Source organism: Eubalaena glacialis, chromosome 17 (genome assembly GCF_028564815.1).
Source record: "Eubalaena glacialis isolate mEubGla1 chromosome 17, mEubGla1.1.hap2.+ XY, whole genome shotgun sequence".
In the NCBI taxonomy this organism is placed as follows: Eukaryota; Metazoa; Chordata; class Mammalia; order Artiodactyla; family Balaenidae; genus Eubalaena; species Eubalaena glacialis.
In genome coordinates this window covers 51,452,516-51,478,736 of record NC_083732.1, presented here as the reverse complement: position 1 = coordinate 51,478,736, position 26,221 = coordinate 51,452,516, and the positions used below count along the sequence as shown (strand labels likewise).

General features: G+C 33.0%; 1 protein-coding gene across 6 annotated transcripts in view; it reads right to left on the bottom strand.

The window, feature by feature from the left end:
• VPS13B (vacuolar protein sorting 13 homolog B) overlaps nucleotides 1-26,221 on the bottom strand; it is an 802,016-nt gene that overhangs the window by 681,717 nt on the left and 94,078 nt on the right. For 5 of the 6 annotated variants that reach the window (XM_061172062.1, XM_061172061.1, XM_061172063.1 and 2 more), the window contains exons 13-16: nucleotides 22,646-22,837; nucleotides 18,505-18,674; nucleotides 15,513-15,707; nucleotides 7,997-8,121 (exon numbers count right to left, since the gene is read on the bottom strand). In XM_061172062.1, coding sequence (XP_061028045.1) covers nucleotides 7,997-8,121; nucleotides 15,513-15,707; nucleotides 18,505-18,674; nucleotides 22,646-22,837 — 682 coding nt within the window. Of the gene's footprint in view, nucleotides 1-7,996; nucleotides 8,122-15,512; nucleotides 15,708-18,504; nucleotides 18,675-22,645; nucleotides 22,838-23,642; nucleotides 24,097-26,221 lie in introns of those variants that run through there. The other variant, XM_061172066.1, reaches the window with a different exon arrangement.

The following is a 26,221-nucleotide window of genomic DNA, read 5'->3' as shown; positions in this document are numbered from 1 at the left end:
CATTCATTTGATTCACCTATCTTTGAAGCAGAAACCGGTATCTGCAATGTATGTCCATTTCAAGAGGATGTGACAGAGCGAAAAAGCAAACAATGCTGGATTTTTCAGAGACTAACATATGAATCCCAGTCTATTCTGAAATGTTTAGCTATGTGACCATACACAGACAAGTGTTCATATCTGCTTGTATTTGTTAAAACATATTCTCTGTCATCAGATTTTTAAACTCAACATTAATATCTATCACTAGAGAAATAATTTGTAATCAGAGTATGTGCCTTGGCTGAACTGATTTACCATTTGATAATACTTCAAAGAGCTATATTTCAATATTCTCTTCGATTTCAAATTGAATAGCAATGAGCACTAGGCCTATGATAGTATTTTTTTAATAAATAATACTCACGAAAATTATTTTGGATTCCTTTAGCATTACCTATTTTTTTAAAAAGTTTCCATAATTAATGTCTTATTGCTAATAAAAAAGGTGATGAAGCAAATATGCATATGGATTTCAAAACATGACAAATATATATGTCCACCCAGAATGGGAACCATGAGGTGTTTATAAATTCATGTTAAAAATAGGTACTAAGAACCCAACCTTCTTACTATTTCTAAAACCTTCTATGTCCTCCTAACCTATTCCGAATAAAGGAAAGTAACGAGCTGAATGGTCATTTGATTTAACTGTTCATTTGTTTTAATTTTTATTTTATTTTGCAGTACTGAACTTGTCTATAACCTAAAGACTTATAAATTCCATATGTCAAGCACTATATCTACCTTTTGCAGAGCTTAACAGATATATAACTTTAAAACATGAGAAGAAAATTAAGCAGAAAAAGATCTCCCTATACCACAAAAAGTTACAAAATCATTTTGCAGAAAACCAATCTATTATAAGTAAGCCATCTCACAAACAGTAAGAGCAAAAAATACTGTGAAGATAAACTTGTAAACAACCCAAAGAATTCTAACAAATTCATCTCTTTCTTCTCTTCCCCAAATTAAGTAGACCTATTCCAAATAAACACATTACCGCTTTTTACTTGCTTAAGCTATACCAATTCTTAAGAAAAACTGTGTCAAATCTAAAAGTTAACATTTCAAACAAAAAGTAAATGATATAAAGGAGATAAACTCAGCTTCTGGCTTTGGAGTTAAAGTAGACAGACTTAACATTGAAAAGCAATACAGTCCCACAGAATTGGATGAAAAATTTACAAAATCACATATATATAATAGGGGATTAATATACAGAATATATAAGGAACACCTTCAAATCAACAATAAAAACAATCCAATTTAAACATGGGCAAAGGACTTAAATATATGTTTCTCCAAAGATGATTATAAATGGCCAATAAGCACTTGAAAAGATGGAGGAAGTAGGGGGTTGGGTGAAACAGGTAAAAGGGATTGAGAGGTACAAGCTTCCAGTTATAAAATAAATAAGTCATGGGGATATATATACAGTATAAGGTATATAATCAATAATAATGTAAAAACTTTGTATGGTAACATGGTCACTAGACTTACCATGATCATTTCATAATTTATTTAAATGCTGAATCACTATGTTGTGCATCTGAAACTAACATACTTTTGTATGCAAACTATACTTCAAAAAAAACCACTAATCATTAGAGAAATGCAAATCAAAACCACAATGAGATATAATTCCATATTCAATAGGATGGCTATCAACAAAAAATGGAAAATAACAAGAGTTGGTAAGGAAGTGGAGAAACTGGAACCCTTGTGCACTGTTGATGGGAATGATGGTGCAGTCGCTGTGAAAAACAGAATAGCAATTTCTCAAAAAATTAAACATAGAATTATCATATGATTCAGCAATTCTACTTCTAGGTATATACCCAAAAGAACTGAAAGAAGGGACTCGAACAGATTATTTGTACACGCATGTTCACAGCAGCATTATTCACAATAGCTAAAAGGTAGCAATAACCCAAATGTCCACTGATGCATGAATAGATAAACAAAATGTGGTATTTACATACAATGAAATATTACTCAAACTTAAAAAGGGATGAAAGGAAGGAAAGGAGGGGGGGAATGGGGGAGGGGAAGACATTCTGATATATTCTATAGCATGGATGAATCTTGAAACTTTACACTAAATGAAATACGCCAAATACAAAAGAACAAATATTCAATGATTCCATTTACATGTGGTATCTAAAATAGTCAAATTCATAGGGACAGAAAGTAAAATAGTAGTTACCAGGAGCTGAAGGAAGGGAGTAATGGGAGTTATTGTTTTAATGGGTACAGAATATAAAATTTCTGGAAAGTGGTAATATGAATAGTGGTAACAGCAGCACAACAACGTGAGTGTACTTAATGCCACAGAGCTTACACTTAAAAATGGTTAAAATGGTAAATTTTATGTTAGCTATATTTTACCATGATAAAAATTAAAATAATAATAATTTTTAAAGCGGTGTGATACAGTTGAAGGAGCCCTGAATCAAGAAAATGAAAATCAAATCGAGGCACTGATACTGTGTGCTCTTAACTAAGTAACTTGACCTCTCTGGGATTCACTTTTTTCATCTTTGAAATGAAAAGATTGTAATAGATGATGTAGGTGTCTCTTTTCAGTTCAAAACATTCCATGAAATCATATTCCAGATGCCAGAAGAACCAAAGCTGAAAATCAGGCTGCTGCCACTCAAGTGGAGATAAGAGAATTAACATCTCAGTTAAATCTTACCAGTTTTAAGACATTCTGCTACAGAGAATGTGAATCACAAAAGCAGACAGATGAAAATAAACACAGCTTTGGAAACAAGGGAATTAAAAAGATCTATCTCCAGGAACATTAAAAACACCCAACTCTATGTTCCTAAGGCCTCAAACTGGGCAGTTAAGCAAACACCATTTTCAGTCCTGTGGGGTGGGTTACTCATTCTCTGTTTGCTAATAAATATTATGGGCATTTTTGTTACACTTGAAGGGCCCAGCTTCCATTAAAGCTAAAAGCATTTACTCTGGTGTTACAGCAGAAAAATGGCTGCTTCAGTTTCCATTTCAGGGAGGCAAAAGGATCAGTATCTGCCTCACCTCTCCCCATCAATACCATGAACCTACTAGCACCAAATCCTGTATTTCCTATTTAACACTGAACTCAAACGCAGATTCCACAGAAGCATCTTCCTCCCACAAATAAACTGTTCAATAACTTCACTAGTCAAAACCAAGCTATCTGGCACTGGACTAAGTAAGGAATGGATACTTAGATGGATCCCTTAATCTTGTAAAGAAATACATGTTTTCCCACATTCCTATGAGTATGAAAATGGCTCATGACATAAATAAGCAATAATTATGAAAAGGAAGAAACATGAAACAGATTTTGATTCAATATGAGAAAGAGCTTTAGAGCTGCCCAACAATGAATCTGGTTGCCTCAGAAAGTAGCTAACTCCCTTTGAATAAAATGTTCAAGCCTTGGATAGATGACCATAAATCAAAGCTATGTCATAAAGACTCAGAAATTGAGATAATACCTAAGATTCCACCTAACTCTAATGAACTTCAATTCTACAAGATCAGCAGCACAGTAGTATCTATGTACTATTAATTGCTACTAGGAGAATTCAGACTTATTAGCTGTACTATCATAACTAGCCTCTCTACACATGGAAATTCATATTTACTATAAGGCAAGAAAGTATATTGAGCTTTTCAAAGATGATTAACAAAAGATAATTTATATCTTCACTCCTTTCGGGTAAGGAAGGGATCAAGGACTTTGGAATCAAATAACCCTCCATGAGAATCCTTGTCCAGCCACTATGTGACTTTGGACAAGTTATGTAACCTGAGTTTTTTAGTTTTATAAGAGGGAATATCACCTAACCTCACAGGGTTGTTATGAAAACTTTGTTAAACTAAGTGCCTAACACTGTATAAAAAAGTATAGTATTCTCTTTCAAATCCTACCCATTCTTTAATAACCTGCTTGAAAGTTACCTTCTCCATTTTCTCCATGACTTTCTAAGCCAAAGTAATTTTTCTCTGAACTTCCAAAATTTATTTATAAATAAGATCACATTTTTGAACCCTCAATTATAGGAGAATGTGAACTTGAAACTATATTATGGTTGTAGTTTAACAGCCTGATCAGAAAGTAATGGGACTAACGAATATCTGATTAACTGGTTTAACTATTTTTAAGTGTTCATATTAAAAAGTGTAGACATCCTTATTTGTGTACAAGTCCAGGCCCAAAGTAGTCTTCCAAATTCCTCTCCCACTGTATCCCTTCACAGATCTAAATGGACTAACCCTGACTTTGTCCAGACAATATTGCCACCTAGAAACCTCTACACCCTAACCAGCCTCTGAATACCTGGATATCTAACTGATTCAGCCATTAAAGCCCAATCCCAATGCCACTTCTCTGAAGCCATTCCGGAGGTCCTAGAGAAATTCTCTAATTTTTTTAAACTAACAAGAAAGACATTCTGCTTAAGCCTCAATTTTGCAATTTAATGACAACTGTTTTCATATGTGTCTGTGTCCTCCCCTACTAGACTGTAAGTCTTCCTGGTGAGGGGATATCTTTTACCCTCACTGCATTCTACTTTATTCTTTCCCCAATCCCAACACTTAGCACAATGCCCATCAAGACACAGAAAAATGAAAAATATTTAATGACATCTAATGTCCCCTAATACAACTGAAGCATCTTAAGGGAAAGAAAAAATGGCAAAGGAATAAAAAAAGAAATTGACACAAAGTTCAGGCACCTATTTTTAAATTAAAACTGCAGATCAAGAATGTGTAAATCGTCAATGTTCATATAATATAACATTGTATAGTGACAAAGGCAAACTATCTAAAAACTACATTACACAGAATAGATGAATCTCACAAATTATTTTAAGTGACAGAACCAGTCAAAAAAGGAATATATGTTGTATGATTCCATTTATATTAAATCCAAGAATATATGCTATTAGATACCAGGATAATGGTTAACACTAGAGGAGGATGAAAGAGAGAGGCTTTTGGGATGCTGATAATATTCTGTTTCTTGATCTTTCAGCTGGTTACCAAGCATTCAGTTCAGTTATGAAACACCGTAATATATGCACTTTTCTATAAGACATTAATATTTAAATCAGAAATTTTGAAAGAGTTGAAATGTTTATCATTTCTCTGTTTTGAAAAAAATGTTAAGGCCAAGAATATATCTAAAAGCCTAAAAGCATTATCACTGTAGAAATCTTTAAAATAACTATGGACAGTAGACCAATGCTTAATTCTGCTAGCAAAAACAATGCTATGATACTTTATTGCCCCTTAACCAACCATTTACTGCCCTTTTATAAACATGTCGTATCAAAAAAAGAGTCAAGTTAAAATTTAAATTAATTGCTCAAGATTTATGTCATTAATTATTATTGGTCACTGCTTTTCTCACCACACCCTACACATTTCAGTCCTGTTCAAAGGAACTAAAAGAGCTAAAGTTAACCTGATATACAAAAATGAAAAAAAATTTTTTGAAAAGTTTATTTTTGTATGTTTGAAAACTATGTAATATAGAATGAAAGATACAATGTAACCAAAATATTTTGAAAAAAATAAAATCTAAGAAACTGGAGTTTGGTAATAGCTTGCTCATTCAGGTTAAAATATATTAACATGAACATTTAAATGGGAGAGAAATAACTTTTTTTAAATGTTACTTAAGCCACATATTTTAAAAATTACCAAACCTGATTAAATTAAATATTATTTGTTTGCAGCTTCATATATAATTAATATCTCAATTTAGAAATATTTTAAAACAAAGAGTATACACTATTTTGCTGATTTAAGTAAAATCTAGATTTTCCATACTAACTCAAACATACCAACTAAAAAATTTTCAATGTGCTATAAAATGCCTTTGTTTCAAATGCTGTGGCCTGTAGTAAATATGCTCTTCTCATTACTGCATGAAATATAAACACAGCTTCATAAATGTGCTTTAAGAAGCTCTGAAATGTGAATTTTAAAAGTCCAAATGAAACAGCTTGTATAATTTGAGGAAGGGAGAGACCATGAATGGGGACAGAGCTGACATAATCCTCACTCACTGCAACAGTTAAATAGAATTCTCAGTTCTCATATGATTTCTATTTATTTCAAGTATTATATGATGTATTTTATCTGGTATTTTATTCATTTCATTTAACTAAGATACATCTCAATTTATTGAGTTTTGTACTAATTACTTTCAATTTAGAGTTGCTAAGAATAATTATAGCTTACTTTGTATTTGCTAAGGAAAACAATTTAAAGAAACTATTTCAAAACAACATACTTCTGTAAAGCATAGCAAAAATACCACTGAAATAATGTAGAAGTGGTCTTAACTACAAAAAAAGCAAATCACATCCAAATAAATATTAGCATTCTGTGATCTCATGCTTTTAGTATTTAATTGGAATATTTTCATTTAGATGTCAGCAGATATATTTTAAACCAAATTTGGCAATATTTAGAGCAAGCCTTACACATCCTTGACATAAGCCTTACCTATTTAAATATTCAACTTTTTTCATATAAAGGCTATAATTCACTTTGGAAATTTTGGCTGTTTTATTTTTAAAAAGAACTTAAGTATTTCCCACGGTGAACTGCATTGTATCTAATAAAATTTTAGGGTCTTGAGTGATAAATAAATCAGCAGATACAAATATCTATTAAAGTTGATATTGACTTATCAACTGAGACATATCCCATGGTATTTTGTAATAGACCAGAATATAATACTTGGCTCAAATGCAACATGTAAACAACAATAAAAAGTTGAAAAGTGAATCTCTACACAGCATAATAAGTGCCATATGAGGACTATGGATGACTAAGGACAAAATTAAACTTATCAAGAGAAATTAAGAATAAAATAATTTAACAGTGATTTCACTTTATAGAAGAACTGGTTCCAATATGAATTAACTTCAAGTTCTGTATTTTTTTTAATTTTCTGAATCAACAGGCAAATTTCTTTGAAAATGTTAGCATTTACTTTACAAATTTCATTTTAAAAGTTATATATTATTAAAGGAACTATATTGTTAACAAATGAAGTACTTTAGATAAAGAAGTCAAATCTATTTTCTGAAAGTTTTGTTGCTTTTCATAAATAACTAATGAAAATACATCCTACAAAAATAAGCTTAATACTAATTAGGAGGAAAAAGCAAAGATGTATTCCCAATAATTGAAATGATCCAAATTTTAAAATACAGAAATATTTCACCAGAATATAATTTCATTTATCTAAATCTTATTTCATACACTTAAACAATTATTTCTTTAATATTAAAAACACTGCTTTCAACTAAAAGAAAAAGGTATGATTAGTAACTATTGACTCTCTTTCTATAAATCTCTTTTAATTCAGGAAGAATGACCTCCAAATAAAGGAATCCAATACTAAATGAAAGTAAGGGCTAAAATCAGTTTCTGCCCAAATGCAGAGTGACTGTAAACAGACATGTCAAATATACTAAATCTATGTCATGGGTATACTTTTCTCAGTGGTTAGGAATACACATGAAATTGTTACTTAGTTGAAAAATACTTTGGCCTTGATATTAATTTGCAACTTATTAAAAAATCTTTGTAACCTCTCAAAAAAGAAGAAAAAAAAAAAGTACTTGCCCTGCAGTTCCTATACAATGTGAAAAAGCAACATTTTACTATAGCTGCGATATGGATTGATAGTTATTACCCCAACAACAGTTATCACCACCACAAATACTATAACCTAATAGATTTCAGACATTTAAAAGAGATTTTTAACATCTCAGTAAATAAAAGATACATGAAGTATTAACTTCACATATTTTTCTAAGGTTTTATATAAAACTAACACACTGGCATAAGACAGATACGATTGGGTTTTTTCCCCTCCTAAGATAATAAGTGAAAATTACCATAAACCACACTTTAACACAATACTTACCAGCATGTGGACAGTTTCAGAAGTTTACCATAAAGAGCAGTGCTGAAAGAGGGAATAATCGGTACAGGTACGCAGTAAGATCCCCTACAATCCAAAGAGGTCAGTCCTGCCTGGAAACCAAATATCTGCAACAAAAAGAAAAGATCCAAATGTTCACAGAGACAAAGTTTTAGTAAGCACAGGATGAAATACGTCAGTTTCAATCTGGTCTACAACAGCTGCACACTAAATATGTTCTGATGTCTTTTTCCACTTCCCAAACATCAACATTTTCTTCTATTAAATAGGACATTAAGTCAGAATTAAGAAATTTAAATGCACAATATTTCTTTCATATCCCTGCAAGATGACGCTTCTTTTGACCAATTTTAGGTTTCACATTTTATTTCTATACATAATTCTCATTTCGCATTTTACTGTCTGCTAAAATGCACATATTCTCTGTTAAACTGACTACATTGTGCACATCACAGATATTGTTAATAAATCACTGTTATATCATTTTATTCCTAAAAGAACATTAACTACAACAAAAACAATCTTAAAAAGTATTTTGCCTTCAACTTACGGTATGCACACACAAAAAGGATATCCAAACATATCCTAAATAATGTTACATCTTTTCCCTTTCTTTTGTAAAAATAATGGTAGGGCTGAGGTTTTTCACCTCAAGAAATTTGGTACATGGCATAAATTACTCTTTATAAGTTTATACTTAAAACTAGCAGATCACATTCAAAAATTTTATAAGCATTCCCTGAAATTCCTGAAAACTACATTTGCCTTCATAGGAAGAATCAATGTAACATCACATTTTACATGAAACGTTGCAGAGAACTGAATATGATATTTCTTCTTCCATTATTTTCAATAAAGTAAATGTTTCAAACAGGAAACACTGACACACAGAGATACAAAACAAAGAGTTACTGTTTTCCAACAACATGCAAAAGCAGTTTAACCCCAACATTTATGTTTCATTATTATTTTTTATTCCTTGGGTTTATAAAGCACTAACTTTCTTATCTCTAGGATTAATATTAGCTGCTAAATTCTACAGTGAAACATGTTTAAAATACCCCAGTAACTAATTTCCAATACAAAATACTTTCATTTAATGAACATAAACTAATGATCAATTTCTTAGAAAGTAATATTAAACTGCTTCCAAACGGTTTCAAAAAGCTATTCTGCTCCTACCATTCATCAAACTGACAATGTCAAATCTTTTCCTGTAAAGTCAGTTTTCAGTGAACGAAGTAACATTTTGGAAAATAGACATTAGTTAGAATTTTGTACGTTCAAAGAAAAACTGCATTTCAAACGGCCTACCTACTTAATTACTATCAAGAAAAATGAAAGTGACATACCTACTGATTCCTATAAATCCCACTATTAACCAAGATGCAAGAAATAAAGAATTGAGAAGAAAAAGAAAAAAGTATGTTTCTAATACTTAATTGATCAGCCTTAAAAATTAAGTTATTCCACATATATATTCTTTGAAGACTTACTCTAAGCAACACTATATGCAAAGAACTTCTGGGCACTGTACAATTTCAGCATTTCATATTTCCTCTCAAAGGGCCAGTATTTAAAAGTTTCTGAAATTTGCAATTATTAATACCACTTAATACAAAGCATGATTATTCAAACGATGCCCAACCTCCAAATATTTCTAGAGTATGAATCAGGGTAATACTTTATCAAACTAGATTATCTAGTTTCAACTAAGAACGCTCTCAAGCCACCTTCTAATATTCTATAAATGTCCCAACAGTATAATCACAGACACTATCATTAATGTACTCAGATGGAAACTGGGTGTTGAGGAGATCCCCTGCTGGTTGTCTGCAGAACTGCAAAGGACTTTGGGGAAGGTCCTGCATATTATTCTGTAATTTTTTTAAGCTTTTACTAAATGTACATGTTGTCCAGAGATGACTCCGGAGAACATTCAAGCAAGTATAAATTACAGTGAAATCAAAAATAATTATTTCAAAAGAACCATCAAAAATAATTATTTCTTTTTTGTTCGTTTGTTTAGTTTTGCGTTTGCTCTTCAAAATAACCAATTTCAACTCTCTCTTTTAAATCACAGCAGTAAGACACACAGATTTACAATACCTATATAACCGAATAACTTGTCAACAACCCTTGACCAAGATTACAAATACTTTATCTAGAAAAAGGAAAACCAGCACAGTATGAATTGAGGTTGTTTTCACCAGGACTGTTCATATATTCAGAAATAGAATAAAAATACTTATTAATAACACTGCAAACCAACAGTCTGAGGCATCAAGAATGTATGAAGCAGTAAGTGCAACTACTAATAGAAGTTTTAGCTGAAGGAAATGCCAACTTGACTAAGATGACTTACATATGACATAAAATGAAAAGTTAAATATGCAGTGCCACCTTTTAAAAAATCCAATTAGAAAACAATTTAACTAAATCACCTCATTTTACATATAGGAAAAATGAAGTCTAAAAAGGATAAAGGACTTCTTCATAATTACCTATTGCTGGAACAGCAATATGATGTTTCATTTGATTTAGCTCATCTACTAGCTCACAATTTCACTCTGCCTTGCTTCCTCCCTCTATTCCCTGCTTCCCCTCTCCAAAAATATATGGCTGATTCACCACTTACTCTTAAAGAAAAAACAATCTTTCTCATCACTACCTCTCCCCTCCAACCATCAGTAAAATTCCATTTCTCATCTGTCATCAGCAAAAATCTTGAAAAAGTAGGCTGGAAAATGCCACCTTTTTTTTTTCATTGCCTACTCATTCCTTAAACCCTCTAAATCTAGTTTCTATTCATGTATCCATTGAAACAAAAAGAAACTCTGGACTGAAACTGATACTTATATTCTTTTCTTATGGAGAGAAATTAAGTATTTTCTTCTAATTTTTTTCCACCAACAATTTAAGTGAGGAAACAATAAATAATAAGTAATTTTTTTCATCACCCAGAATTTTTTAAATGAATGTCATGTTGTCACCTGTACTTTTAATGAAATAAAATCCTTCAGAATACATAAGGAACACGTACAACTCAACAATAAAAAAACAAAATAACTTCATTTTAAAATGGGCAAAAGATTTGAATAGATATTCTCCAAAGAAGGTATACAAATGGCCAAGAAGCAGATGAAAAAAAATGCTCAACATCATTAGTCACTAGGGAAACATATATCAAAACCATAAGGAGATACCTCTTCACAACCACTAAGATGATTAAAATCAAAAAGACAGTAGTAACAAGTGTCAGTGAGGATATGCAGAAATAAGAACCCTAATTCACTACTAGTGGGACAGTAAAACAATGCAAGAATCCCTTTGGAAAAAAAAGTTTGGCAGTTCCTAAAAATGTTAAAGACAGAGTTACCATAGAACAGGCAGCTCCACACCTAGGTATATACCCAAGGGAAATGAAACCTGTGTTTATACAAAAACCTATACAGAATGTTCATAGCTATATTATTCGTAATAACCAAGGATTGGAATCAACACAAATGTCCACCAACTAGATAAATGGATAAACAAAATATAGTATATATCTATACAATGTATTATTCAGTCATAAAAAGGTAATAAAGTACTGATACATGTTACAGAATAGATGAACCTTGAAAAACATTATGCTAAGCGAAAGAAGCCAGCCACAAAAAACCATATGTTGTACGATTCCATTTATATGAAATATCCAGAATAGGCAAATACAGAGACAGAAAGAGATTAGTGTTTACAGGGGGTAGGAGGAGTCAATGGAGAGTAAATACTAATGGTTTCTTTTTGGGGTGATGAAAATGTTCTGGAATTAGAGAGTGGTGATGGTTGCTTTAACTCTGTGAAAATACTAAAAATCACTAATTTCTATTCTTTAAAAAAGGTGAATTTATGGTATGTAAATTATTTCAATAAAATTATTTAAAAATTAAAAACCTTACAACATAACTAAAGTTTACCTGATCCATGACCCTCACGCTAGTCTCACTGGCCCCCCACCAAGCCCAGATGCCCAGATCGCCCAAATCTACTTTCAGGAGTTCAGAACGTATCCTGCCCTTTTGTTGTACCTTTATAAACCCTTTTATATCTGTGAACAATCTTTAGCACTATTTTGTATTCTTAATTTACATAAATGGTATCGTACTATATATACCATTACGCTTCCTGACATTCCCACCAAAAATTATGCCTCAGAGAGCTATCCCTGTGGGTATTTATAGACCTATAGCTGTACATATCTGTATATGCAAAAATTTCTCTGGGACAAGGGTCAACAAACTACAGTATACAGGTCAAATTCTAACCACTGTCTGTTTTTGTACTACCTACAAGCTAAGAATAATTTTTACACATGTACATTTATAACTGATCTGATGACAGGGAACACTAAGTTGAAACCCCAATTAGGTGAAATGTTACCCCAAGAAAAAGAATTCCTTCTTCTCATTAGTAAAACTGTATTACAAAAAAAGAGTCCTATCTTACATTTTGAATTTTGTCAACTTAAGATTCATGGAAATTTGTTCTATTATTTAAGTACCTACACAATATCCTAAATTTTGCCTCTTGGCCCACAAAGCCTAAAATACTTACTATCTGAATTTTCAGAGAAAAGTCTGCTGGCCCCTGCTATAGTATATATATTGAAAATTGGAATGGATGGGTATAAGATAGATGAGTTTTCAAATTTATTAGATTCTGCGAAAGCACTCTCCAAAATGATACCAATTATATATCTACCAGCCATGTGTGAAAGCACAATTCCTTGAAATCCCCAGGGAAAACAATTTACTGGAGGTCAAAAACTCCCAAATCCAAAAAATTCAAAGGGTTTTGATTCTACTATAACCTTCCTGATCTCTCTGAAGCATCTGCCATAGTTGATCCTTATAAGTAAAACGCCTTAAATTTATACATTTTTCTATAGTTTACATAATGCTTTCACTAACTTCTTTTTTACGTATGTTTCAAACTTTAGGTGCCTTTCAATGTCTTAGCTACTTGATGCCACACTTATTCAAAAATGGGTTTAGCATTTAAATACAGAGGACTTGGTAAGACATATGAAAGTTTCACCTGCATGTTTTCTTCCATGCCAACTCTCTCAATTAATAAACTTCATTACATGAAGTGGGAACTGTATACTATTTCGTCAAATAGTCAATACAGTCACATTTACGTACACAAACTTAAAACTTAAGCATTTATTTGAGTATTTAATTGAAAATTACTTGAGTCTAAAATGCCAAAGACACATGAAGTAGACATTTAAATCTTCCACTGTAATATTTCAACACTGTAATAATGAAAATTAAACTTTGAAAACTTCCTCAAAGGTTACAGTAATCATCCCAAGTAACATGAACTGCTATAAACTTTAAAACAAATTGGTATTTTCAGTCAGTTCCAAACAGTCACAAAACTAAAACTCTCTACCAAGTCCTTAAAGTTTTTTTAAAATGTACTAGGCCACTGACGAAGCATCAGAAATGCAATGAAATTTTTTTTAATGTAATCAAATGGTCAAGACTAAAGACTTTATTTTTTAGAGTATTCAATATTCTTAATACCAATGAAAAGTTTTTCCACATATATTATACTATGCCCAACACCTGACTTCCTGGGACATTTAACTTATCCATTATAGCTGTAGTCAAACTAACCAAAACTTTATCTGGACTACACTGTAACTTTTACATTTCCCTGGAAATTCAAGTGAGCATTTAACATATTAACAAATAGTAGTGGTAAACAACTATTCCAATAACTTTTATGTCAGTATGAATGACAACCATATTGGTGACCAATAGCTTTGGTGACCATTTTCCTTGAGGATAGGGCATGCCTGTTTCATCTTCAATGCTGAGTGTCTGCAGTATGGAAAGAACTCAGTATTTACCAAATGAATGAATCCCACGTAAGTAGAATACCTTGGAAAGAACTGCCTAAAATTAGACTTGCTTTGATAAAACAAGGCAAATACTCTTAACAATATAACCTGATATTCAAGTTGTGCCAATATTAAAAAAAAAGTCATACACCTCAGTGTATTAATTGTGGGAGTGAATAAAAAAGCACAAGTGTGTATCTAACTTTCAAAAATACCTTCTGCTACTCTCCGCATGACATAAAACACTTGTTACAGATCATTATAATAATGATCCCCAAAGAATCATACTTTCCTGTGTCCACACCCCTTCGTAACATAATACTGTCAACTCCTCCATCAAGGAAGTAGAATTTCCTTCTCCATCATCTTAAAAATGGGCTTTGCATGGACATCTAGAAAAAGATGAGTTTTTCCACTCTACATGGTTTGAAAACAATCAAATTTTAACATCTTAAATTTAAATATGCCTGGAGGTGATCTAAAACTAATATCTTTAAATTGCTTTCTTTTTACTCTACAAAGACACAAATATTTAAGAACTTCAAAACATCAAACTATAAAGCATGAAACAATAAAGCCAGGAGTCTATTTTTGGAGTTCTCTAATTTTCAGTACTTTACATAAAATTTAGTGCATTTTTAGTACTTTTTTTTTTTTTTTACATCTTTATTAGAGTATAATTGCTTTACAATGGTGTGTCAGTTTCTGCTTTATAACAAAGTGAATCAGTTATACATATACATATGTCCCCATATCTCTTCCCTCTTGCATCTCCTCCCTCCCTCCCACCCTCCCTACCCACCCCTCAAAGCACCGAGCTGATCTCCCTGTGCTATGTGGCTGCTTCCCACTAGCTATCTATTTTACGTTTGGTAGTGTATACATGTCCATGCCACTCTCTCACTTTTAGTACTTATTCTTGATTTCAACTTGACATAGCTTCCTTTAGTCCATAAAACAGAATTTAATTAGGTACATGCTATCTCTACTAAGATTATACATGTGTATTTGCTTAGCAAAAACACTTATTACTCAACATCTGAGTTTATCTATTTGTAAGTACCTATAGTGGGATGTATCACATATTTATTAAAAAAAAAGAGATGGAAGAGCTGAGCAAAGTCTCCAATAATTAACTTTACATAACTTGATTTAAAGTAATAAAGTTTTCCTTGGCATTAAGAAATTAACATGAATTCAATAAGAGGAAAATGACTAAAAAAATAATGTGTTAAACTCGCTTTATAAAACATTGTCTCTCACAAATATTCCCCTCAAAGAAATCATGAATCTTTTAAAACATCCTTAGTGCTCTTTCACATTGCTTATAATCAATGATATATACAATCTTCAAAAATTATAATTACTATTATCTTACAAATATCAAGCTATTAACACCAAATAATTGAAGAAATCTTTAAAATAGGTACACTTTTATTTTTATATTAATTATGCTGAATAATGAATATACCTATCATATCTTACTTAAATCTCATCTTACGGGGTACTAATTCTGTAAAATTACAACTCCAAGAAAAAAAAGATTTATTTAATTATCCCGAAGCCAACCAAATACTAATACACAAGAAAATTCACTTTTCATACCTTAAGGTAGCAGTGTGCATAGCAATAATGAAGCAGATTATCAGAAGGCTGAGTAAGGCTGCTGACCACATGCACCAAATGTTCAGCATACATCGGCACAGAATGTTCCAGATTAATTTTATCGACCAGTATCTGAATGGATGGCAAAGGCCGAAGAGACTGGAAGTTTGTAGTATTCATGAAATTACTTGAGTTCTAGAAAATAATAGTGTTCACTTTATATTTCAGGAGAAAGTGACTGATGTGCAATGCCCACTATACAAGCTTCAGAGTGACACATTATGCAGTGATATCAAATCATCCTAGAAATGATGCCTTTCTATGGGACTCTCTTACCGTAACCAAATAGAAACACCTTCTACATATTTTTAGGTATATCCCAGATTTCAAAGAATGCCTATTTACTGTGAAATTATCAATGCCCTTTTAGCTAAAGCTTTTTATTTTTTCAGTCAACTAGAATATTGTCACAACGTGCCTCAGTACACTGAAGGTATTTTCTTAAGCTCAATAATTCACAAAAAAAAAAATCCTAGATATTCCAGAGCCTTTTATCTTCTTTCCTTTTATTCACATTTAGATGACTAAACGACTAAGTGCACTACTCAAGACAGTCTGAAAGATACTCACAATAAGCAAAGTTTGCAGGACAGAAAAATTTCCGATCCACATCGTATCTACTAATATTAAACATGCTAAAGGCTCATAAAGTCCTAAGAATCTCGAGGTAGGCTTGGTATTTTCAGCGTTACAGAATCTTTCTAAGCTTCCAAGTAAATGCAGATAAATTTCAACATGTCCAGGGTATGAACCCAATTAGCAAGCCACCCCTTCCAGCCCTTGAACTTATTCCCATACCTGTAGCTCTCAACGAGGAACAGTATGACCCTCCATCCAGAGGTGTGGGAAGAACAGTTTAATTGTTTTGTCTGTCTTTCATTATCATAATAATAGGGGAACAGTACTGGCATTTAGCAGGCATTGGCTAAAGATGGTAAAACTACATAATACTTCTCTAGTCCAAAAAGCCAATAGTACCATTATTGAGAAACACTGTGCCTAAAAATAAGTTGAAGATACAGTTCTTCCTTTTTGACTCATTAATAATTTTTAAACCATCACGTATTGAGCAATTACTTTACTAAGGGACTTTATTTTGGATTACTGAGATATAATATACAGTAAAGCACAAAATCTTAAACATAGAGTTCAACAAATTTTTATGTATGTAACCACCACACATTTCAAGCACCCTAGAAGGGTCTCCTATATCCCTTCTCAGGTAACATCAAATCCCCACCAGGGGTGGCCACTATTCTCACTTTTGTCTGTTCTTTGACTTCATTTAAACAGAATCACACAGTACATACTCATGTCTGCCTTCTTTCATTCAACATATCTCTGAGAATTATCTACTGTTCACCCTTTGAGTCAACACTTATCATTATGGAATGACTCTCTTTACTTCTATCAATACCTCTTGTCTTAAGCTCTACATTTTCTGATATTAAAATAGCCACTCTATCTTTCCTTTGATTAGCACTTAAATGGTGTATCTTTTTCCATCCTTTTATTTCTAGTTTGTGTTATAGTTTTCAGCTACAGAATTTCATTTCGTTCTTTTTTTAATGGATTGAGGTCTTTTGAAATCCTCCACTTTTTTGTCTCTTTCTTGAACTTATTAACCATAGTTACTTTAAAGTTCATGCCTATACTGTCATATTTTAATTCTTCTCCACTAAAATTTTCCCCAGATGATCTCTTTACCCAGCAATACAATGAACAATTATGAGTGGTTGAGAGAGAGCAAATATACAAAATGAAGCTGATATATCTTAATTCTCTGCCATACTTCCATAAGTTCTTTTTATTTAAAGTTAGGACTATTTTTACTTCTATAATCATCATCATGTCACCATTAAAAGAAATATAACCCCCCAAATAATAAATTAAAGATAACAGATAATACCTTATATGTATATGGCAGACTCAGAAAGCAATACATTGTATATGGACCTAAAATATTAAGCATCTAATAAGTCCTCATTAAGAAACACAGTAATAATCACTGGGTTCCTAATATGTGCAAAATGGTTTACATGCATTATTTCACTGAATATTCAAAATCATTCTAGGAGCTAGGTACTTTGGGGGAACTGCTCTATGCCAGCACCCAGACAATCTTAAAATCCATGTAGCCCACAAGGCAAGGCTAAAACACACAAGACCTAAGCCTTGGTGGAGCACCCTATGATATTATCAGAACAGGGGAAAATAGGTGGTCTTGTGCAGAACTGCTAAAAGACCATTTCTCAGTCGACTTCTCATCTTGAGAAACGCTGCTATGGGGAAATTTTCTCATCAGCATCCCTCATTCACGGGGCTTTCCATCTACTCTCTCAGAGTACAGCTGTAGGCTATATAACTGCTTAGCTGCAGTGTGGAACTGAGTCCTTGTCAACAAGGTATCCTACCATGTGTGCTGCAGGTCATTTGGCGCTCTAGATTCAGGATTGTCCTGAAAGGGACAAGGCAAGCCAACACCATTACTGATTTGCTTTTGCTGTCTATGTAAGTAATAAACTATCTGAATCTATCTGGGCTTGTTGCTTCTTTACTGGCTGACTCTGTCAGCCTACATGAAAAATATAATTTTCTTTTGTTTTTCAGAAAAGGAAAACAAGGCTTAGAGATATAAAGCAGTGTCCTAAGGTGTCAGAGCTTGTACACGGTCTGACATCGAGGCAAATGCTCTTCAACATTTCTTTATAGAGCCTTAGCTTGAGGTTATTTTTTTAATCTATTTATTTATTTATATAATATATATAAATTATTTTCTAAGAATAATCGTAGCTACATTGCTTTAACTTCATCATGGATAACTATTATATATAGACAGATATTCTATTACTTAATCAACTTCCTCTTACAATATCACAGGACCAATAAATATACATGTATGAGAAAACAAGTAGTGAATGACAAAATATACCTTTTCTCCCATAATGACAGGTAGCAAATGATCCAGCAAGTTGAATTCAGCCATGAAAATTGTGAAGGTACATTTGAGGAGAGTAACACTTGTATGTCGAGTAGGAATATATTCCTCCAAAGATGCTACTTCTTCAGGATTCAGCACTGTTTCACTTTCACCCTTAATATCTAAAATGAAATAATAAAAATTCAATGAAAATTTATTTTTAAATAATTTTCTTAATTAACTAAAAAATTAATTAGTTCTCCAAATTTTAAGGTCAAATTCTTTTTTTCAACAATGAAGCAGCTGTAAAAGTGTTGCCTTTAACAAGAATAAATTACTCTAGAAAGTTATGTCTTTGCTATGTAAAAATTTGTTTTATATTTTAAAATATTTCTTAAATATTTTAAAGAAATTTTTAATCTCTGTCATTAAAAGAATAACAGCTTCCTTTCATAAAAACACCACTGAGATACTGTAAATTCAAGCCACAGACTAGGAGAAAATATTTGCCATAGACAGACACATAGATAGACATAGGTATATGCACAAAGGACTTGTACCCACAGCATATTAAAATTTTTAAACTACCTAAAAATCAAAAATAAATAATTCAATGGAAAAATGGGCAAAAAAGCCTTGAACAAGCAAAAGATAATATATCCAAATGGTCAAAAGTTATTTCAAGAGCAAGTTAACATCGTTAGGTATCAGATAACTGCAAATAATGTCACAATGTGGTAGCACTACACATCCACTGGAAAAGCTAAAATGAAAAAGACTAAGAATACTAAAAGTTGGCAAATATGTATCAGCAAACTTTTTCTATAAAGAGACATATAGAAAATACTTTAGGGGGGACTTCCCTGGTGGCACAGTGGTTAAGAATCCACCTGCCAATGCAGGGGACACAGGTTCGAGCCCTGATCCGGGAAGATCCCACATGCCGTGGAGCAGCTAAGCCCATGGGCCACAACTACTGAGCCTGCACTCTAGAGCCCGCAAGCCACAACTACTGAAGCCCACGAGCTTAGAGCCCATGCTCTACAAGAAAAGTCACCGCAATGAGAAGCCCATGCACCACAACGAACAGTAGCCCCCGCTCGCCACAACTAGAGAAAGCCCACGCACAGCAACGAAGACCCAATGCAGCCAAAAATTAATTAATTAATTTAAAAAAAAATACTTTAGGCTTTGTGGGTCATACAGTTTGTCCCAATTACTCAATTCTGCAACTGTAGTACAAAAGCAGTCACAGACAAAACATAACTGAATGAGCAAGACTATATGTTCCAATAAAACTTTACCTATAAAAACTGAAAATTAATTTTCACATAGTTTTCATATGTCACAAAATATCAATCTTTTTTGTATTTTTTCCAACTATTTAAAATGCAAAACCCATTATCAACTCATAAGCTGTACAAAAAGAGGCAATAAGTCATAATTTGCCAACCCCCTGATCAAGGGCAACTAAAACTCTCCTACACTGCTGGTAGGCATGTAAAGTGATTCAACCAAATTGAAAACAGTTTGGAGATATTTACTAAAGGTGAACATATATGATCGTTTTACCTAAGTGATTCCACCCTTAAATTCCCAACAGAAATGAGTATATATGTTAATCAAAAGGTATGTACTAGAATGTTGGTAGCATCACTACCATAATAACCAAAAACTAGAAACTAACCAAATACTCATCAACAGTAAAATGGATAAATAAGTTATGGTATATTCACAAAATGGGATACTAAAAAGAAATGAGACTGAATCCCACAAACATAATGTAAGCTAAAGCCACAGGCAAAAGAGTATATACTGTGTGATTACATTTACATGAATTCTAAAATATGCCAAACTAAATCTAGGATGTTAGAAGTAAGGAGAGTGGCTACCCTTGGGGTTCAGAGTAATAACCAAAAGAGGGCAAGAAGGAGAATACTGGAGTGCTGGTAAGGTTCCATTTCCTGAACAGTTAGTCACATAGATGTGGTGAAGTTTACAAAATTCACAAAGCCATACCCTTAGTTTTGTGTGCTTTGCAGTATGTATCTTACACTTCAATAACGAAGTAAAAAAAAAAAAAGTGGAGGGGAACTGCTAACTACTCAGAGAACTGCCTGTACAAAGTCAGTTAGCAGCAGTTTCTTTATAGAGATCATAAATATTTCTGAAATGATAAACTGCTTCAAATAAAAATTCATTTTATATAAACGTGAGTGTGTGTGTGTGTGTGTGTGTGTGTGGCGTAATTCCACTGTGGAAGAGATTGCTAATTGCAGTCTTTTCTTCTTCCTTTTAGCAATAAAACTCTCTGAATTTTAAGTGAGGTATATGGACTCCGTCTAGAGAATACATTTTCCAGCCTCCCTGGCTGCTGGGTGCAGGGACATGTTACTAAGTTTGGGTCAATAAGATGACAGAGCCATGTCATTAAGTGAAACTACATGCCTACCATTTTCTCTTGTTCCCCCTTCCTGTTGCTTAAAATTAGACACTGTAATGGTAAGCCAACATTGACCATGTAGATGAAGTATACCTCAGAGGATGGTGGAAAAACAAGATAAAAGGAATTCTGGGTCTAAGACCACATCATGAAACAGAGTCACCCTAGTCCCCTGGAGTACCTACCAGCTTGGGTTTTAAGGTGAGAAAAATTAATTATATACTGTTTTTTGTGTGAACATTAGTTCTCATTTCTCTGGGATAAATGCCCAGGAATGCAGTTGCTGGGCTATATGGCAGCTGCATGTTAAGTTTTTTAAAAAACTGCCAAAATGTTTTTAGGAGTGGCTGTACCATTTTTTATTCCCACCAGCAATGAATCAGTGATCCAGTTTCTTCACGTCCTCCCCAGCATTTGGTGTTGTCACAGTTTTCTGTTCTAGCCATTCTGTACATGCTATCCTAGCACTTATCAGAGTATCTAGCAATGGAGCAGGCATTCAAGCAAGGTGTAAGAAATGAATGCATGAACATATCAAGCACTTATGGCACTATGTTACGTGATTTTACATGCATTAGTCTTTGGAAGTAGGTCCTATAAGCGTATCATTTAGGACAACAGTAAATTTGCTGTGACAAAAGAAAATTACAGAAGTGTCAACAAAAACAATGCTTATTTCTCTTTCACTCAACAATCTGAGTCTAGAGGATCCATGGTGCCACCACACTACTGAAGACTTGGGCTCTCTCTCTATCTTATTGTTCTGTCATCCTCAGCATGCAGTTTTCATCTCAGAGTTGAAGCTAGCAGGTCCAGCCCTGCCATTATAATTGCTTTCCAGCAAGAAGGAAGGGAAAAAGAAAAAAAGGAAGGCACACTCTTTTCCTTTTAAAGTCCTGTCGCAAAAATTCACATGAAGTTTTGCTCCCATCCAGTAACCAGAATGTAGTCATATGACTGCATTTGGGAAGTGAAGTCTTTATTTCTATCATGAAAATTTCTACCACAGAAATTTCTATTACTATAAGAGGAGAATGGATACTGGGGAGACAATTTAACCAACTCTATCTCAATAATTAAACTCATACAGATAGAGAAATGGAAAAATCAGTGATGTTGATTACTTCCTAAGGTCAGTAAGAAGTGGGGGTCAGAACTCAGCCTGATGCCACAGGTTGAGGTCTTTATTATTCTATACTCCCTCATTATACTCTTATGTCCTGCTCTAGAGTGCTTCATTGCATGAAAAGGAAATTTGTATTTTATGAAACTGTGATAACCATATCTTTATACCATGCAGAAAATATCAGTCACACAGAAAATTTTTTTTACCAGTAGGACCTAAGTTTTCTTGAATGTTAAATTCGTATGCTTAAAACCCATCTTCTTCATGTCTCCTCCTTAGAATCCACTAAAGTGGAAAAATGGTCATATTTCAGGAGTATACAAGGGAAAGAGTATCAAAAAGGTGACAATAAAATACTGACAAATGCTGGCAAAAAAAGCACATACTTATGCAAATAATTTTCGAATACCAACCTCTCCCATAACTTCCACATGTAAGTTTACTCTTTAAATTAACAAGTAAATATATGAAAATCAGATAGGCAAAACATACTAAAAACGTTAAGTTAGCAAAATACAACAAATTGGATTATACAGTCATTCAAATCAACTGGCAAGAGATTCAAAATTAAGCCAAAAACAAACCTGGTTTTAGTCTACTATATGGTTCATATTCATGTTCCAAGGCACAAACAATCATTTTTAAAATTCTATGTACTGCACTGCTATCCAAGCGAAAATCAAGAGGACCTATAACAAGGCTTTTGGTAGACTTTTCCTGAAGTGTTCTCAAATCTTCACTTTTCCCTGAAGAAAAGTCTTGTTGATTTGCAGAACCTACAAGAAGCCAAAATTATATTAATAGGTAAGCATCAATCAGATACACCAAATATATATTTTAATATTTCTCTTATCTTTTTAGCTTAGAGCTTAATGCCTTAAAACCAATTCTACATCAACTGGATACACAGAACCCTGCTGATCTATATTTTTCTTCATGTAGATGAGAAGATATTATCAACAAAAAACAGTTGATTTAAAAAACAATTATTCCTGTTATCTATTTAATGTTATAAGATGTGCTATAAAATTGAAATGGTCATTCTTAAAAAATTATTCTCTAAAATCTAATTGGCCTATACCCAATAATTCTATACACAATACTATTAGGTTGACTGGGAAAGGAGACTCTCGAAGAAGTTGCATTTTACTACTATTTTATCTTAGAAGTTACACGGAAAAATTGATTGCTTAAAACTACATGTTCAAAGGTGCCTCGAGAGTTTTCTAATGACCATGGAAGTAAACAATAGGTATTACCCGCTTTGAACTTTTTCCAGAATAAAATCATTATGACCATGCTCCACAGAGTGGAATCCAATTTCCCCAATCCCTTATCTGCCCATATGTCGAAGAGGAACCAAGGCTGTCTTCTAAAGAAAATCTTAGCTCTACCTACAGGTATTTCTCCTTATCTAACCTGTCCACACCTTAGAGATTTGGTTTTAATATATAAATTCACTATTTTAAGTGATAACATACAGTAAATTTTACTTCTTAAGTCTTATGTTTATTCAAACAAAAATAGGGAAGTAAAACTTTCCAGCATTTACTACCTTTAGAATCTAGGAAGGCCCAGTTAAACACAAAAATTCTATATCTATACCTTTTAGTAACTTTTTCAAAAATACATTTCCTTCATTTCAAACAAAGGAGTTCAGTTCAATCTCTAGTCCCAGTACCAGAGACAAAAAAATAATTAAATTTATTATTCATATATTCTTTTTTTTAAAAAAACTTTTTTTTAATTAATTTATTTATTTTTGGCTGCGTTGGGTCTTCTCTGCTGCGCGCAGGCTTTCTCTAGTTGCGGTGAGCGGGGGCTACTCCTCGTTGCGGTGCGCGGGCTTCTCATTGCGGTTGCTTCTCTTGTTGTGGAACACGGATTCTAGGCGCGCAGGCTTCAGTAGTTGTGGCACATGGGCTCAGCAGTTGTGGCTCGCGGGCTCTAGAGCACAGGCTCAGTTGTGGCGCACGGGCTTAGCTGCTCTGTGGCATGTGGGATCTTCCCAGACCAGGGCTCGAACCTGTGTCCCCTGCATTGACAGGCAGATTCTTAACCACTGAGCCACCAGGGAAGTCCTCATATATTCTTAACAAGATGACTACACACAGACTTAAATGTCACAAATAAAACATACAAAGTTAATCTTAAACATATTTTATGATACACATAAATAAGAGTCACGTTATAAATTAGGTATAAATAACATACCATTAACATAAAAAAATACTACTTTCCATAGCTAAACCAGACATTTCTAGAGTTACCTGTTAGGATGAGGTAGCTTGAAGATAACCAGAAGGACTCTGGTTGCAAATCAAAATATTCAAAAACAAGGAAAATATCCTGCTTCGAGTCCTGTAGAGGCTATTAGGCTTCTTTAAAATATGTCAATTTACAAGAAGACCCTTCTTTTAGACATCAGATTGTCTCTAAAACAATAGAAGTCTAGAGGCTTCTATTCTTTTTTTCAGATAATGCAACTTGATTATAATGCCAGTAGCTTATCTAAAATGTAGAACTGTGACTGGCTTTTAGCTACATCTTTTCAGCAAGGTATTTACTTGTGCCCACCCTCAATATGTTTGGTCACTCAAGCCGCCTGAACGTTTGGCTATTCTTATTAAGAGTCAAGACAATATCAAGTTAGCCTAATTAAAATGAAGGACTTGCTAGTCTCTCCAGGACAGCCAGAGGCAAAAGAACCTGTACTGCCTACATCTGCCCATACCTTTATACCTATTAATAAAAGATTATTCTTCTCCCTATGTGAAGAGGAATCTGCAAGCTACCAAAACAACTCCACAAACCATCTGTGCTGTCAGTGCACAAGGAACTCTACTTTCATTCGTGAGAACTATATATCCCTACGTGTCTTCTTTTACTAGAAATTCACCTGCTTTCTTTCCCCACTGGTTCTCATTAAAGTTTGCTTGTATTTAACTTATACCTTATGAGTCTGAGTCTCTGTATAAAACCCATCCTTTAAAGAAAAAAAGTAGCTCTAACCCAGGAACTAGAAAATTAATCCTTAAATAGAGTAATTCAGGAAACACAAATGCTTCTACTCCAACATTCCCCTAAATTAACACCAACACTCTCCCAAGACATCCGGATTCAAAAGGGCAACGAACCATGATGCCTCTCTCTCATCCTTTTCCTCAATCCAATAACTAAGTAGTTTCAATTTTATCTCTATGTCTCTAAAATATTCCTGTTGTAGATTAAATTTTCAGCTATCTACTTTAAGTCCATAAAAACATTTGCAATAACTTCTTAAATAAAAAAAGACTAAAAGTTACAACAATAATATTTAAAGTTATATTAATAAGAAATAATTTAGTTTCTAAAACAGTGAGTGCTTTCAAGTAGCATAACAAAAATGAAATAATTATCAGAATGCTTATTAATATCAAGCAGCAGCACAAGAAACTTATTAACTGAATTTTTCTTTTTATGTCATTTTATAATGTGGGTAAAGTACTACTACATCATTTATCACAACAAAAATAAATAATACAAGTTCTTTTTCTTACTGCATTTACTAGTTTTTTACATTAAGTAAATACTATCATGAACTTACTTAAAGCACACCAATCAAATCTGCTTTCAAAATTTCAGAATCCACTACAAACTTTGTAAAATTATTAGTTTAATATGTATTTAGATACCTAAGATAAAATTTAGGGCACTTTTTGATAATTTGGACTACAGAAACAAATAAATGTCATCACAACAAACGAAGAATTTTAGATAAAATATTTCTTTGAAGAATTCAAAATTAACCTCTTTTGAGAATTCAAAATACTTTTCTTAGGTTTATAAATACTGAAAATTCCACAAATTTCTTGTTTCAAGTAATCCAAGAAAGAAGAAAATCTGAACACGGTAGTTACGAATGCAAGCTGTAGAGTTTAAACTAGCTGGGTTCAAATCCCACATAATAGGTGTGTGATCTTGGCCAAGTTACAAAACCTGTATAGGACTGGCTGTCTCCTCATAAGGAAAATGGGGATATTGTTATCTACTTATAGGGTTATTATGAAGATTAAATTAGCTACTACATGTAAAACACTCAGAAGAGCGCCTTCCATTTAAAACCATTCAATAAATATTAGCCATTATCACCATCACTATATTATCAGTGAATATAGATT